Source organism: Montipora capricornis, chromosome 14 (assembly GCF_036669925.1).
Source record: "Montipora capricornis isolate CH-2021 chromosome 14, ASM3666992v2, whole genome shotgun sequence".
In the NCBI taxonomy this organism is placed as follows: domain Eukaryota; kingdom Metazoa; phylum Cnidaria; class Anthozoa; order Scleractinia; family Acroporidae; genus Montipora; species Montipora capricornis.
In genome coordinates, this window is record NC_090896.1 from 21,503,913 (window position 1) to 21,519,479 (window position 15,567).

General features: G+C 37.5%; 2 protein-coding genes across 7 annotated transcripts in view; both read left to right on the forward strand.

Annotated features, from left to right (window-relative positions):
* The first annotated feature begins 1,488 nt into the window (after positions 1 to 1,488).
* Positions 1,489 to 4,138, forward strand: LOC138033641 (death domain-associated protein 6-like). The gene is made up of 2 exons (XM_068881430.1): positions 1,489 to 3,196; positions 3,361 to 4,138. Exon 1 carries the CDS (start codon positions 1,519 to 1,521, stop codon positions 2,884 to 2,886), a length of 1,368 nt encoding a protein of 455 aa, XP_068737531.1. The 5' UTR covers positions 1,489 to 1,518; the 3' UTR covers positions 2,887 to 3,196; positions 3,361 to 4,138.
* LOC138033642 (uncharacterized) overlaps positions 3,961 to 15,567 on the forward strand; it is an 18,324-nt gene continuing 6,717 nt past the window's right edge. Inside the window, exons 1-4 of one of the 6 annotated variants that reach the window (XM_068881433.1) lie at positions 3,983 to 4,091; positions 11,386 to 11,442; positions 14,054 to 14,196; positions 14,629 to 14,728. In XM_068881433.1, coding sequence (XP_068737534.1) covers positions 11,407 to 11,442; positions 14,054 to 14,196; positions 14,629 to 14,728 — 279 coding nt within the window. In that variant the 5' untranslated portion in view covers positions 3,983 to 4,091; positions 11,386 to 11,406. Of the gene's footprint in view, positions 4,092 to 7,704; positions 8,102 to 11,385; positions 11,443 to 14,053; positions 14,197 to 14,628; positions 14,729 to 15,567 lie in introns of those variants that run through there. The other 5 variants (XM_068881431.1, XM_068881432.1, XM_068881437.1 and 2 more) reach the window with 5 other exon arrangements.

The window sequence follows — 15,567 nt, forward strand, 5'->3', positions numbered from 1 at the left end:
TGATAATTTGTATTTGTTTTTGTATTTGTATTTGGTTTTCTTTTTATTTTGAAAATGTTCTTTTTATAGACATAAACGATACTGAAATACCCATAACTTTTTCAAAAAAGATGATTTGAAAATATCAATAAAATTATTCTTTTGTCTTTGTGTTAATTAGCCTGACTAGCCTCGTTCACAGACGTAAAATTGAAAGAATTTGGGCTGTAAAACGAGGCTAGTTAGGCTAATTAACACCAAGACAAAAGAATAATTTGTTGGCGGCCATTTTTGCATTCGGTCAATGCTTAGCTATATTCTGCATTTGGGGGTGAAACATGTCATGTAAAAAAAAATTAATTCAATTTAAAGACCGGGTGGACAGCCGGAAATTTAGCTTTTTCTCAAAGCGGAAGTCAGTTCGTTTACGCATGCGCAGTTGATGTAAGAACGAGCGCGAGGAAGGGCAAGGAAAAACCTTCGATGGGAACAACAGTTTCGTGTGGTAACTTTTGCTTGTGAGTGGGTTTTCTTGCCAGCTCATGATATGATGACGTCAGTCACCGGAGTAACATTTCACTTTCTTAACAATGCACGAAAAATCCGTCTCTGGCCCCTTAAGGCGGCGAAAGACGAGACACAAAAACCCTCAACTTGTCGCGCAACATTGTTTCGTTGCAAGTTGTGTTCGATGTTTCCCGTTTTTCACCTTACGTGATCAACTTGACCCGCAAGAAAAACATTTGTTGCGGGTTGAAGAAATGCATGGCGCTGATTGGTTGATTTGCTAGTGCACGAGCACATTTGTTGCGCGACAAGTTGTCAGCTTCATGAAAAACGAGCAACAAAGCCAAAATTTGTTGCTTAGAGTAGATCCGCGCTCTACTTTTCGCAACAACTTTCTTCAACCCGCAACAAATGTTTTTGTTGCGCGACAAGTTGATCACGCAAGGTGAAAAACGGGAGACATCGACCAAAACTTGCAACGAAACAATGTTGCGCGCGAAGTTGAGGATTTTTGTATCTCGTATTTCGCCGCCTTTAAGGCACTAAAAATTTAAACACTTTCTCCTAAAACGGAGGAAATTTAGTGTCAAATTGACATAATTATCATACATTATGCATGAAAAATGTATGCGCGTATTAATTATAAGAGCGCGACCAATCAGAAAACTATTTTTTCGTCTTTTTACCATATTTGGTAACTTATTGTATTTTTATTTCCTAATTTGGACATTTTGTACTAAATATGGAGAGGAAAGAGAGACAAAACGCAGACGCCATATTGAAACGGAACGTGTTTGAAATGGAACGAGGGGAGAACAAATCTTTAAGCGATCCGATCATTGTCGTGTCCAGCGAAATTGACATAATTATCATACATTATGCATGAAAAATGTATGCGCGTATTTTTTCGTCTTTTTACCATATTTGGTAACTTATTGTATTTTTATTTCCTAATTTGGACATTTTGTACTAAATATGGAGAGGAAAGAGAGACAAAACGCAGACGCCATATTGAAACGGAACGTGTTTGAAATGGAACGAGGGGAGAACAAATCTTTAAGCGATCCGATCATTGTCGTGTCCAGCGACGAGGAGGACGATGCAGATGTGGAGGAGCTCTTTAAAGCGTTTGCTTCTAAAGTGGAGCCTTTGATTTCTGAAGAAGAGTTCATCCTACTTCGGTTGAAATTTAGGGATGCTCGGTCAGAGTTCGTTTCGTCCGCGAATTTCAAAAAGTCACTCAGGTGGAGAACGGAAGCGCTTGCTGAACAGAACGCTTATATTTTTACAGGCAATATTTTATCGCTTCTTGGTTCCGATTCAAGGCAGTGTCAGTCTAAATCGAAATCTGGTGAAGAGAAAAGTGCAACGACAGTTAATTATGTTAGTAACACAGGAAACGAAGAGGTCACGATATACTCAAGTGGGGAGGAGACGGGACAAAACAAGAACATCGTTCATTTAACGATCGACACAAACGCGGAAGTTAAACCGGTCAAGGTCGAACCTCCTCGACCAAGCAGTAGTTCAGTTGTTTCTTCTAGACATTCAAAAGGGCCCACACAAAGGAATAAAACAGAGAGAAGAAAAATCAGCGAAAACAATCATGAGTCGACGAGATCAAAATTTACACGTGAGCTTTCGCCGAGAAAACGAAAGCGCCTGCTGAGAAGACTGGAAGACAAAATGAAACACGTAAACGAAAGAATAAGGATTTTAAATCAAGCGGAGCTAACCTTGGACGAGATGACCATGAATGACAGCACTTATATTCAAGAGTGCAGATTAAAAGATCGCTTTAATCAAATCTGGAATAAAATATGCAGAATTAAATGCAGAACCTCTGTGACATGGTGGGTAACAGAGAAAAAAGTCAGATTCCCCCCCACAGGATTTCCAGATATTGACAGAGCTGTTAACAGGTTTTTGAAAAAGAAAAAAGGTTGTTTTCCAGATAGACATGACATTAGCACTGTCATTTCAGAAGCAAAGAAAAAGCATGGTTTGAAAGTAGCACCTCAGGGCCTTGCAGACATTACTGATGAAGTATTTATGTATGTTAATTTTGGTAACAAATTACAAAAGAGGCGTCGCTTAGATTTTGCAAACAATTCTGGCTGTTTTTTAACTGATGACTATCTCACAAGGGATGACCCTGCCATGAGAGATTCGTCTCTTCTGAAGAAGTTAGAGGAGAACAAGAGGATGAGCAAAAGAGCTCTTGATGAAGTTTTTAACAAGTATGCTCATTATGGACGCCTGAAAAATTGTGGAAATGGTCATGGGAGTACAAGTGATTCTGAAAGTTCAAACCAAGAAAACAACTTTGAAGGGAAAAGAAAAAAAAGACTTTCTCAGCTTTCTAATGCATGGGCCTTAGATTCTAGTGGTGGACAATGAGACGACTTTTGATTAGAAAGGAAAGTGAAGAGTGATGAAGATGAGGAAGGGTTCCCTGATCTGTTCTTGTGCCTGGGAGAAAGGCCATTGACAGTGGTCAATCAGTAGCACTAATAGAACGATCACAGCAGCGATATTTTTTGTCTTAATCTTTCCTTTGTATTTGTCTCCTTAAAAGAGACATCCTTTGCAATCAAGTGAACTTAACTGTGGTATTATGGAACTGTCTTCTCCTGTTTTGTTTGAATGTGTGGCCAAATCTGAGAAGCAGACAAATTTTACAGAATGTCATGAAGCCTGTTATGATGAGGTACTGTAAAAGAAGAATCCATCACAATAGAATTAACATCAGACATAACTAAAGGAACCGTGGAACTTCTTGGAACAAAGTCACATCATTTTTGTCACTATCTTTAGCATTGTTCCCAATGATATGTGCTCCACTAATTACCTGGTGTGGCTTCTTTATTTCAGAATCCTCCATGTCACTGGCGCTCGAGTTTGTTGACTTTAAGAATGAGTTTGTTTTTGGAATGCTGCATTGTGAAAGAGATCCACTATGGTCATCAAAATCCTCATTATCATTGAACAAGTATGGTAGAAGTTCTCCCAAAGCAAAAATCAGTTCTGCGGACAGATCTAACGTAATAATAGTTCTTTCAGATGATGAAAGTGACAACAAGGATAATTGACCTCTAAAGTTTGCAGCTGTATAGAGATAACATTATACAATATGAATATTTAAAATTATCATTCGATGTATTTTGTCCTTCCTTTTCATTGGCCGAGAGCCCACCACTTTACCTGCAGATAACTGCCTACAAATAAGTGTTTTGCTGCAAATAATATTCTGCTCATGCGCAGCTGACATCACGCTCTTGTGAGAAAATGGCAGATCGGTTCTCCGAGCTGTCAGAGAATAATTCGACATCTTTAGTTGATCAAAAGAACAGTGAGAATACTAGGAAAGGAACAAAAGTTGCACTCAACGTATTTCGAGAGTATCTCAAGGAAAGAAAGGTAGACGAAGAGTCGCTTGTGCCATCAACGCGAAGGACAAGTTGGCGAATGCATATGTACTGAAGAGATTTTATGCTGAAGCCAGAAAAAAGAATGGTGAGCTTTACACCAAAGCTTCACTTGTCGGGATACGCTTTGAAAACTGTGAAATTCTTCAGCTCTGTTGATGCCTAGTGTTATTGACTGTAAGTACAATTTGAAGTCTACAAATATAATTATGCTGAGAAGGAAACCAATTGATTGGTGCCATTACTCGACTCTGCAAGGCAGCACGCGCTTATGGCTTCTCGGAAACAAAAACAAAAAACAAACTCGGTGATCGAAGGATAAAACAATTATTGATCTCCGTTATCGCAAAATATCGTGATTTGTCAGTGTCTTGCAGATCAAGTATTATTTGCCTCAGCCTCTGACTCGCCACTGACAAATCACGATATTTTTCTCACCGTCGTCCAATAATTGTTAAAATATTGGCATTAAATAATTTTAGTATTTTTATTTGAAAATGACAATCCTTGGTCAAGTGTCAAGTTAACCCGTGTTGTTAAAACCTTTCTAGTGTTTCTTTGCTTTGAGAGTTGTTCAAGGCAAGTTTAGCAGAAAGCTGAGTTAATATCACGAAAAACTAATGAAAGAAAAGGTTTCTTTCCATTTCAACGATTTCATGTCCTTGTAATCAGATCGAAGTGAAGAAATTAACACAACTAGCTCATAAGTATTCAAAATAAAAAGCGTAAAGCAAGTTCTTATTTTGTATGCACCGGTATTAACCAATATCAGAAATACCATAATACTCTTTGTTTTTGTTTTTATTTTCTCTTGGAAACAATTATTGCTTATGCAAAATTGTGGTGGGACAGATAAAGAGTATTATGGTATTTTTTAAATTGGCTAATTTATTTGCATCTTGTTAATTTCACTGGAGGCACTATGTCGTTGGTTTCCAAGAGCTTAAAGATTTTGTTACTTTCTCCTGTTTTCTTTCATCTTTCATGTCAAAGCTGAGAGCAAATTTTCAAAGAATAACATTGGTTGTTTATCACAAACAGTTTGTGGCCAACAACTAACAATTCTTTGCGATTTCATTCTCGTGTTATATTTATTTCAGTAATCAATTAATAATAATAATATTAATAATAAATGCATTCTTATATGGCTCATTTATAAAGCTCAATGTGCCTTACAATGATTAAACAGAATACAATTAAAATCCCCATCTAACTAATGAAGTTCACAATAATGCTTACTAAAATAAAACGGCTTTAATTTAAGTTATTAACTTTGCCAGTCAAGCTGACAGAGCGCCACAACAGCTTGCGCCAATTTTTACCCTCCCAACCATGATATACAACAGAAGACAGACCACAACACCGGGAACTACGTGCCCTTTCCTAAAAAGATGAGTTTTCAGCTTGTTTTTAAAACAGGTTAGAGTCTTGGAATTCTTAAGGTCCTCCGGTAGGGAGTTCCACAATTTCGGTGCCACAAAAGTAAGAGCTTTACACCCATAGTTTTCAGGGTTAGGTTTTCGAGGACAGAATAGTGAATGTGATGTTGATCTCAAAGTTTTGTGACAGTTGATACATATCAATTCAAGGCTTAATGTAGTCTGTAGACTGGCCATGTTCATGTATAGTCTTCTTATACATGTACATGTACGTTATTGGGAGAATCTTAAATTCAATCCTCCGTTCTACTGGAAGCCAGTGCAAGATCTTTAGTACAAATATGTAGAGGCATAACATGATCTGAATGTTTAGGCCCATCACAAGACTCGCTGCAGTATTCTGGATTCGTTGGAGTTTATCCCTTTGATACTTAGGAATACCATACAAAAGACAATTATGTACAAGAGTCCATTGTGAGATGACAAGGGCATTAACTAACGTTTCAAGTCCGTCTAGCAAAAGATATTTCCGAATGTGTCCTATTGATTTGATGGCGAGAGTAGATTTCTCGCAAATTTCATTGATGTGACTACTAAATGACAAATTATTACCAGTATCCTGGTCCATGATAACACCTAGATTCCTTGCTTTCTTTGTGATGTTCACTCCAGTCCCTTCAAATGTGATGCTGTCACCAAAGGATGGTTGCTTCATAAAACACGATGTAAAATGCAACACCTCATGTCTTCCTACGATTGCTTTAAGCATTTCTGGTGTTCCGTAAGAAAATATGCTCAACGCACTGCTGCAGGGTAGTAAGGTTGCACTTGATTGGTTAGGGTTAAAGGCAATAAATTATATACTTGACTGTTAATTTTGCTAATGGTAAAAATAATTTACTGTGACTTTGTCATCCTTTTTTAGCAGCCAATCAGATTGTACCATTTAATGTGTGGTGTGACTACATGTAACTGATTCAATCCAATTGGCTGCTTTAAAAAAAAGACACGACATTGTGATTTACAACATCATTTTATCCATGAGTCGTTTTCTTCTACACAGGGTAAGTGGGACATATTTTTGTAGGCTCCCTTGTGGCCTTAGGGGGAGTCCCAAAAGGGCATATTTTGCAACTATGAGGTGCAGATTACCTATCAATGAGGAAATGCTCTTTGTCCCCTTGCCCTCGTTTCTTTAACATGGAGAAATTGCATCTTATTTTTAAGGGGCTAATATGTATAATATATATGTTCTCAATATACATCTTAATGTTAACTCAGAAAGTACTTTTAAACAACACAAACCAAAGCTTCATGCCAGGAAAAAATGTCTGTTGAGCATACGTAATTAAAGTTACAAACAACAGAGATCAACTTTGAAAAACTGAACAGTTTTCAAAAACCTCAAACACAATACATTTTAATCTTCTTCAATTTTGCTCATCCCTGTCTCCTTTCACATTTGCTGTTTTATTCAAATCTTCCTTCAGTGTTCTAAGTAGTTTTTTTTTTTTTTTTCGGCTTAATTTTGTGACACAGCCCTTTAACATTAATAACGAACCTGCACCCTTGATGAAGAGAATTAGTTCTTTTTACAAGTTGATGATAGAAAATATTAGTGCAATGTAACTTAATTAATATTGCTGGCCTCTGAAAGTTGCGTGAAATGTAAGGCAAAAGAAAAATCTATTATTGCGAAGTAGGGGTACATTATTACTATTTAGGGGTACCGGTAACAATCAATGGTCCCCCTGATAAGGAAGTCTTTAATAGAGAAATCTCAATTTGTTTAGTTATTTTATTTACTTATTTATTTATCTGAACCTGCTACAACTCTTGGAAAAGAAAATTTCTGTTTCCTCTATTCCCCATGCAGTCAAAGCAAAATATTGGATGCTGCAGAAGATTATAATGATACTCGATCAATCAATCAGTACTTTATTTGATATAAAAGCAGGTAATTAAAATTGGCAACTATTGACTGAATGCAAAAATGGCCGCCAACAAATTATTCTTTTGTGTTTGTGTTATGTAGCCTAACTAGCCTCATTTTACAGCCTGAATTTCTTTCAATTTTACGCGTGTGAACGAGGCTAGTTAGGCTAATTAACACAAAGACAAAATAATAATTTGTTGGCGGCCATTTTTGCATTCGGTCAATACAGCTGATGATGACCTGCTATTGCTAAGAACAAATTATACAAAGAAATATCGACAATAATTTAGCTAAACATACATCATCTAAGAATTTCATGAATAGCACCGGTAGGACTTACTAGAAATTTTTAGAATACAGATCCGTGACGAGACAGGGAAGGATCCTACATTGTCGTTGTTAAAAGAAGTGGTCTTTGGGGGATGGCCACAGAGGAGAGAAGAATGCCCCCAATCCCTCCATGATTATTGGAATTTCAGAGAGGAGCTGACAATCGAGGATGGCTTAGTACTAAAAGGAGACCGCATCGTGATACCTCCCACTCTCAGACTTTAAGTCTTGAACATTATACACCAAGGCCATCTAGGGCAGGAGAAATGCCTTTTGCGAGCACGTACATCTGTCTTCTGGGATGAAACTACTGTACTTGGATTGTGTCTTTATCAAGTGATGATGAGTCCTTGTTCAAAAGCAGATAAACGTACCTATTTCACACCTCCTTTAGTTATAACTTAATGAGGTCATTTCTGTTTTCACTGATTTTTTTAACATGTACTTCTGTGCAATGAAAGGTGTTGTAGTGTGGAAAGAGTTAACCACAGCTCAGCTTGCATGTAAACTACTGGACAGAAATGCCTGTTTTCACATTCAAAGTAAGTTGAAAAGGTTGACTTGTGTCTACTTTTAGACCAGATCAGATTTACCAGACCATTGCAACCTTCTTTTGACTATTTACATGTATTTCATGGTCATTGAGGGCTACTACAGCTGTTTGATCATCACTTGGATCACCAGTTGTCTGATCACGTCTGTTGGACAGACTACATCTCTTGGAGTTTTCACTCCATGTACCTTATGTTTTCCCTGGTTTTTATTATGAAACTCCCACTGAAGCTTATTATTCCTTAAGATATGCAAGCTTTCATTCTCCCACTGAATTAGCATAGTCACAGTGAAAATTTGAAGACCGTAGTTACTGTATGTTGTGTTAAAGTATAAAGATAATGATTGACACACTAGGTCTATCCTTTTCACCTTTCTGTAAAGCAATACTAAAACAATAAGCTTAGTTGTTGTTTGTGGAATTTCAATTTTAGAGTTACACTCTACAGGGGTGCCCTTCAATGATCCATGTTTGTTTTCTGAAAGCTTTGATTGAATTGTGGGTACCATACATGATGTTTTATTTTTTGGTATCTCCTGAACAGTGAAGTGTGTCATTGCCATTATACAATACAGGTACCTGTACATTAAGGGCTCTTCTTTCACTTCAGTGAAGCGATCAGTGATCTCATATAAAAAGGACAGGAATGCTCGTCATCTCGCTTCAGGGTGTAAATTTCGGATTTTAGTCTTACCTAATTAAGGTGTTCTAGGCAAAACGCAATGTAGCCATGGAGCTCTCCTTTAGGGTTGCGCGTGAAGAAAGATAAAAGTGTATAGTTACACTTTTACATTTCTTCACGTAGGTGAAAGTATTAGATGACAATGTCTTTGCCATTAGTAAAAGTCACGGTATGTTTTAATATGGTCTCTTTTAGGGGTCAACAAAAGCCTGGGCCACGCCTAAATTGGTCTCCTATAGGGGTTTAATTTAAAATTTCTGATGAGCATCCCTCCCCATTTCTGCTTCAAAAAATTAATAGGTTTAAGTCAGAAACTAATTATGTCTAAGAAGACTGTTCTTTATTCCCCTTTAAAGAACATCTTAATTTTTTTTTATTTGTGTGTAGAACTTTTATGATTTCAGAATGCCATGTGATTTTGGCTGTCACGTAAATTATTACTAGAGTAGGATTGTCAAAATTAGCCAGTTTCCAGGAAAAAAGTAGCCACCTTCAGGGCATCCGCTGGCTACTTAGCTGCAGTGTTTCTCAAAAGATTTTGTCTTTTTTCAACTCGCCAACTATTTTTCCTGAATGGCCTGAATAGTTGCTTGCTGCCAGCTAACAACAAGTGAGGACAATGTGCAAGGCATGCAAGTCATGCGAGCCAACATGGCAAACCATGCAAGTCAATATGCAAGCTAGTATTCTAGTCAACATGCAAGTCACGCAGTTATTGAAAGCTAACCATTTTAAAATAGTTGCTTATACTTAAATACTGTTTATCAGCACTATTTGAAATGAGTGCTTAGACTCAAATGAGAGACTCACATGACTCGCTGGCTCGCAGGTTGTCCAGCCCCACTAACAAGCCAGAGTTATAAGCAAACTTGTTTTGAAAGGGTTCAACTTTACCTGCTTTGAGAGGGATATATCTTGAAGAGGTCCAAAACTATGAACTATGAAGGCAAATTTTGTTTTTAAACAAAACCCGGTGACATTCGTCGATGCTTACTTCTTGGCATAGAAACTAAAGACCGGGTATTTTGAACAAGGACAAACTCAATCTGTTAATTCTCTGGTTGCAACCACTGTGTATATTCAAGTTGTTTTGTCACTATACTCATTTGTTATCACGCAAACAAGTCTACAATTTTGCTGCAAATCACGCAAACTGTAAAAGGATGCTGTAGATGATCAATCTTCTAATTGTATGTGATAGAAGACTCAAATAATTTTACATATAAGGCATTAGTGATTTTCTGTAAGTATCTCTAAATTTGTCTCACTCACAAGCAGGCATTACTAAACACAGGAACGGAATGGAATGGAATATACTGGAATAAACCGGAATATGCCGGAATGAAATGAAATGAACAAGAATGGCGCCCGAATATACCGGAATGAATAGGAATGACACTGGAATGAGGCGGAATGAGACCCAAATAAACAAGAATATAGCAGAATAATCCTGATCACGCCAAAATTTGGTGTTTTACGTTAGCGCTGACCGATTTTTGGTTCTTTCTGTCAGTATTTGTTGTGTTACATGATACCCTAGGGGAATTGCATGTGTTTTTGCTCATGAAAAAAAATTACTCCCACAACAAATAATTTAGCGACAGATATATCTGTCAAACTAAATTTTTCTCACGACCAAAGTGCTCTAAATGTTAAAAACGACAAAAACACATGCAATTCCCATAGGGAATCACATGACACAACAAAAGCTGACAGAAACAACTGAAAATTGGTCAGCGCTAACTAGAACACCAAATTTTGGCATTTTCATTCCACTATATTCCAGTTTATTTGGGTCTCATTCTACTTTATTCCGGCTTGTTCTGGTGCTATTCTTGTTCATTTCGTTTCATTTCGGTGTTGTTCTGTCTCATTCAGACATATTCCAGTTTATTCCGGTATATTCCATCCCATTCCTGTGTTTAGTAACACCCCTTACAAGCTTATTACAATTAGGATATCAAATATCATCTGTTAGGGGGTGAGGGTATATATGCATGCTATTCTAGTAGCGGTATACCCTAGTACCTTGACACATTATTTATAAGGAACATTGAAATCAGTATAAACAGAAACAAAGCAGTTTACAACAGAAACTATATAACAACTTTAATAATTCCGTTATAAATTATTTAGGATCTTAGGTTGGATGTTACGAAGACTAAGACTTAAGAACGAAGACCCCAGTCTTATCTTTTGTACTACACAATTTAAGACCAGGGTCTTAGTTACTTTTCATAGTACAAGACTTCCACTTCCTTTCCTGTAATGTCCACTGTTTACAAAGGGTCTTAGCTTATGTACAACAACAACACAACAACAACAACAACAACAACAACTAAGACTAGGTTTTAGTACCAAAATTAAGACCCCAGGGTCTTAGGTCTAAGGCCTTAGATTGTGAGTGTTAGTTTTCATGACACCTTTTAATAAATATATCTCTTTTCCACAAATAATGAATCCTGTTAAAAATTTTTGTCAGAATTGCTATTCACATCAGCACCATTTCCCTTAGAAAACTCAAACGCACATTGTCAAATGGCGACGCAAGTTAATAAGTTTAGATACATTTTGTACATTTTCATTGGCAGAGAAAACTACATGTAGTCACAATGATGAGTGGATTAAATATGTTGTCCAACAACAATGTGAGTAAAATTCTTATTACAATTTGCTTCTATCTTTGAAGCATGACAGATTTTGCACAAACTTTTACTTTTTAAACGCTAATGATTTGTCCGGTTATGTATCATTTTTGACCAATGAAACGTTGGCAGTTATGTTGTGAAATTGACAATGTTTTTGGTGGCATATCAACATGTTTTGTTGCATGCTCTTCAACTTTTCACATTTTTTGTAAGAGCATCTGGGTTTTGGTTGGCCTGTCCTGACAACGTCTCTGCTTGTTTTGCAAAGTTAAACAAGTTTGGAAGGATGTAAATTACATGTACCCCTCTGATTCGCTTTAGAGGAAGATTTCAAATGCTCCACGAAATACAGAAGTGTGTGTATCCAGAATACCCTAGAGAGAGAAATATTTCCTCCTCGATCTTTCCAATTTCACTTTAGTCTCGTGTATTTTTTTCTCATAATAGCTAAATCATGTATCTTTTCTGTTCTAATTTTTCTTTACTTCTTAGTAATGATGTATCTTTCAAATGGAGTTTTATCTAATCATCACACAAAAGCGTTTTTCTTCAGTCTTTTTAGTTTCTTGCTGTTCATTATTGTTGCAAAGAAAGTCACTTTTCAGACAAGCCCGGGCCTTGATACAATCTGAAATAACGAAAGCTGCATGGATTAGTCCTTTTAAGAAGATTGGTTTTCACACTAGATAACGACCCCTCGAACGATAGTGGCTTAATCTGCAATGCTTAGAACTCATGGAAGATAAATGTTTGCAACTCTTCAGAACTTCAAGGCAGATTCATAAATATCTCTACTCTCACGCAAAACCTGAAAATGTCAAGAGGATGTAAACAAAATATACTGGTATGTTGCCAAAAATATTGTCACTTTCATGACATAACTGCCAACATTTCATTCGTCAAAAGTGACACATAACGTACCGTACAAACCACTACCATTGAAAAGTAGAAATTTGCACAAAATTTGTCACGATTCAAGGATTGACACAAATGGTAGTATTATTTAATTCATATTACTACCTTAACTAAAGATATCCCAACCCTTACTCAAATTACTTTATCAACGGGAGTAAGTTTTAACGGTTTTCAATTTTGCTAGTGTTTTTTTCTGCTGGAACTTATTTTTGCGGATTAAGTACATCCGCAAAATCTTCAAAAATTAAACCCCGCGAAATAAAAGTGCTACACCGTAACTCCCGGCTTTTGCAATACCACTGATTTGGTGCAAACGTAAACCAAAAAAGACTTGAACTGTCATCAGATTAGAGTGAAAAGAAGAGAAATTATGGAGCGGAAACAACATGTTCAGTCCTTCCTTAGTGTTTAGCATAAACGTTTGCTTAGGGCTACTGCAGACATGCATGACATGCAGGAAAACGTCCGTCAGAGTAATTCGCAGTTAGTTTTTTTTGCAGAGTATTTCACTTAAGGGCTAAGTCACCTTATTTTAAGATGTTCTGGGAAAATCTTTCGTTAATCGCGAGTTAAAACTCGAAAATGCTAATGTAGAATTTCCTTACCGATAAAATTATCGTTACATCACAAACGTAATGGTTCTGAGAAAAAAGCGACCTTTATCGAGGCGATTTGTCATAATTTTGAAAAACGTCGGGTCGACTTTTTTCAAGATTACCCAAATGTAATCCGTTTCAATCTTGTACATTTATGTCCATCAGTGTTTCTCTTTCCTTTTGCAGTATTTCTTTTATGTTGTTCAACAGTTTTAAGTGGTTATTGCAATGTTTCATTCTCTATACTTTGGGTGTTTTGAGATAAAAAGGAAAGGAAAGCAACTTATTAAGTGTCTAGTCGTTCTAGCGCTGTAGCACTAATTGGGGGAACTGTAAACTGAAATTAACAATTAATGCAAATCAAGGCAAATATTCAGTTGATGGGAAAACCGGAGTACCAGAACCAGAGTAGAGAACCAACAAACTCAACCCACATATGACGCCGAGTCTGGGAATCGAACTCAAGCCACATTGGTGGGAGGCGAGTGCTCTCATCACTGCACCATCCCTGCACCCCAAATCATGGAATTATATCATTTTGAGTGACATAGCCCCTTTAAAGAAGAAAGGAGTGAGTTTCTCTCAAGAGTGTGTTTTGTTATCTTTGAACTGAATTTATTACCAAAGCTTATAAAAGAAAAGACCTCAAAACGGGACACGACATTACATAATAATTCAACATGTGAACGTGTGTGCCAAAGGGCCGTTGCTGGCATGACGGCTGGGTGACCCCTCAAATGATCTATATCACCCCCCTCCCCCCCACTCAAAAAAATTACTGGAACACTACTGTTCAATACCACCCAACTTAGTGCCTTGTGTTTTTGTGTAACACGTACCACAGGCAACCCAGTTCACGCTCATGGAGCATCTAGTTTGACCTTTATTCCAAAACCTATCAGACTGAGCCCTACCAAGGGCTCATTGTCTAAAAGGGGTTCATGTGCACATCTTGTTCATTTTTAAAAATCCAAACAGCATTGAAAAAAAGTGTTTCTAATTCTTGCAAAACGGTGCTTTTTGTTTAACTAAGAGAATTAACTAGAAATGTATAATCAAAATCAGTATCGTTATTTATATATGAATATTATTATTTTTAGATAGACAACTACATAATGACTGACCAATCGAATGCTCCTCTGCTCCTCATTGGCAATGCTGGCTCTGGAAAATCAGCTATCATGGCAAAGAGTGCCAATGACACCATAGCTAAAGCTGACAGAGGGGAACTGATGAGTGCAAGGTAAATTTATGTACACAGTTTATCTCTGTGTGAACAAAAAAGTGCGGAAATTGGTTTGAAAGTAAATTGATTGAAAATGTTGCAAACACCTAATAGGCAGCTCTGTAAAGAAATTATGGTTCTTTTCCATCAACAACCTCTACATGTTGGTCCACTCAAAAGCTATGCCCCGTTTAACCGTTTCCCACCTGAAAGTGAGACTTAAAAGACTTTACTCGTCGATTTGCTGCTTCAGGGGTGAATTGGTTAAAAGGCGAGTCCAAGGATAACTTTTGCTTTTGCCCTCTGCCTATCTTCATGGAAGTATGGCATCGTAAGCATTGACGACAGTCATTTTTTTCCAATGTTTCATCGCTGTTTGCTTGTTTTCTTGTTTGATTGCCAAGTTTGAAACAAATTTTGTCTTGACCCCTCACTCCCTTGTTTTTGCAGTGGTTGTGGAGTGTTTTTCCACTTTGTGGGTGCCACGCCAGGATCAACTGATTTAGCTTTCTTCTTGCAATGGTTATCAAGGGAAATCAATGTGTCAAAGGTAAAAACAAGTTGTTTTTGTATTGTACATCAAATCAAAAAAGATGGAGACAATCCAGTAAACCAATCAAAACTCGAAGAAATTACACGTAGCCGACACAAAGCGCAGGAAAATGTGCACGCACGATTGGTTTTGGTGTCACTTCTGATTGGTTGACAAAATGGTGCGAGAACTTTGAACCAATCACTGAGTGAAGTAATGCAAAACCAATGCAATTTCGACACTCAATTGAAAACCGCTGTAAAAATTGTACTCTATGGTTCATTAAAATTCTTCCAAACTTCAGACGGATGACGGTAAGATCCAGTATTTAACCCGGTGGCTCCCAGAGACTCTTTCCCCGAATGTGAAGGTGGTGTTATCCATGATCAATGACACAGAATGCCATCGTCTCCTGAGATCGATAATTGGCAGTGCTAATCGCCCTTTACTTGCAGTCTTGAGGACTGAATTACGAAGGGCGCAGCTCACGATATCGGGCTGAAAGCATACAAGGGCGCCTCTGGCTGCCGCTATACAGTCCATGTTGATGTCGGAGCACAGCGCCACAGCTAGATGTTAATTAGCTGTGAGTCGATTTTGATGAGGGAGAAAAACCCTCGAGTCAGGTTGCTTGAGATCGACTGAAACTCAGCCCACATGCAAGCCGGGGCCAGAGTTGAACACCGGCTAGCAGTGGTGGGAGGCTCGATAGATAACCGCTAAGCCACCTTGCCTCCCTACAAAAATGGTCCTCGGGAAATCACTTGTGGGCAACTGGATTACCATTTTAGAAAGGTACAGGATGCTGCTGTACAAGTTACACTTTTCCCAACTATTTGCTGTTATTCTGAATTTAT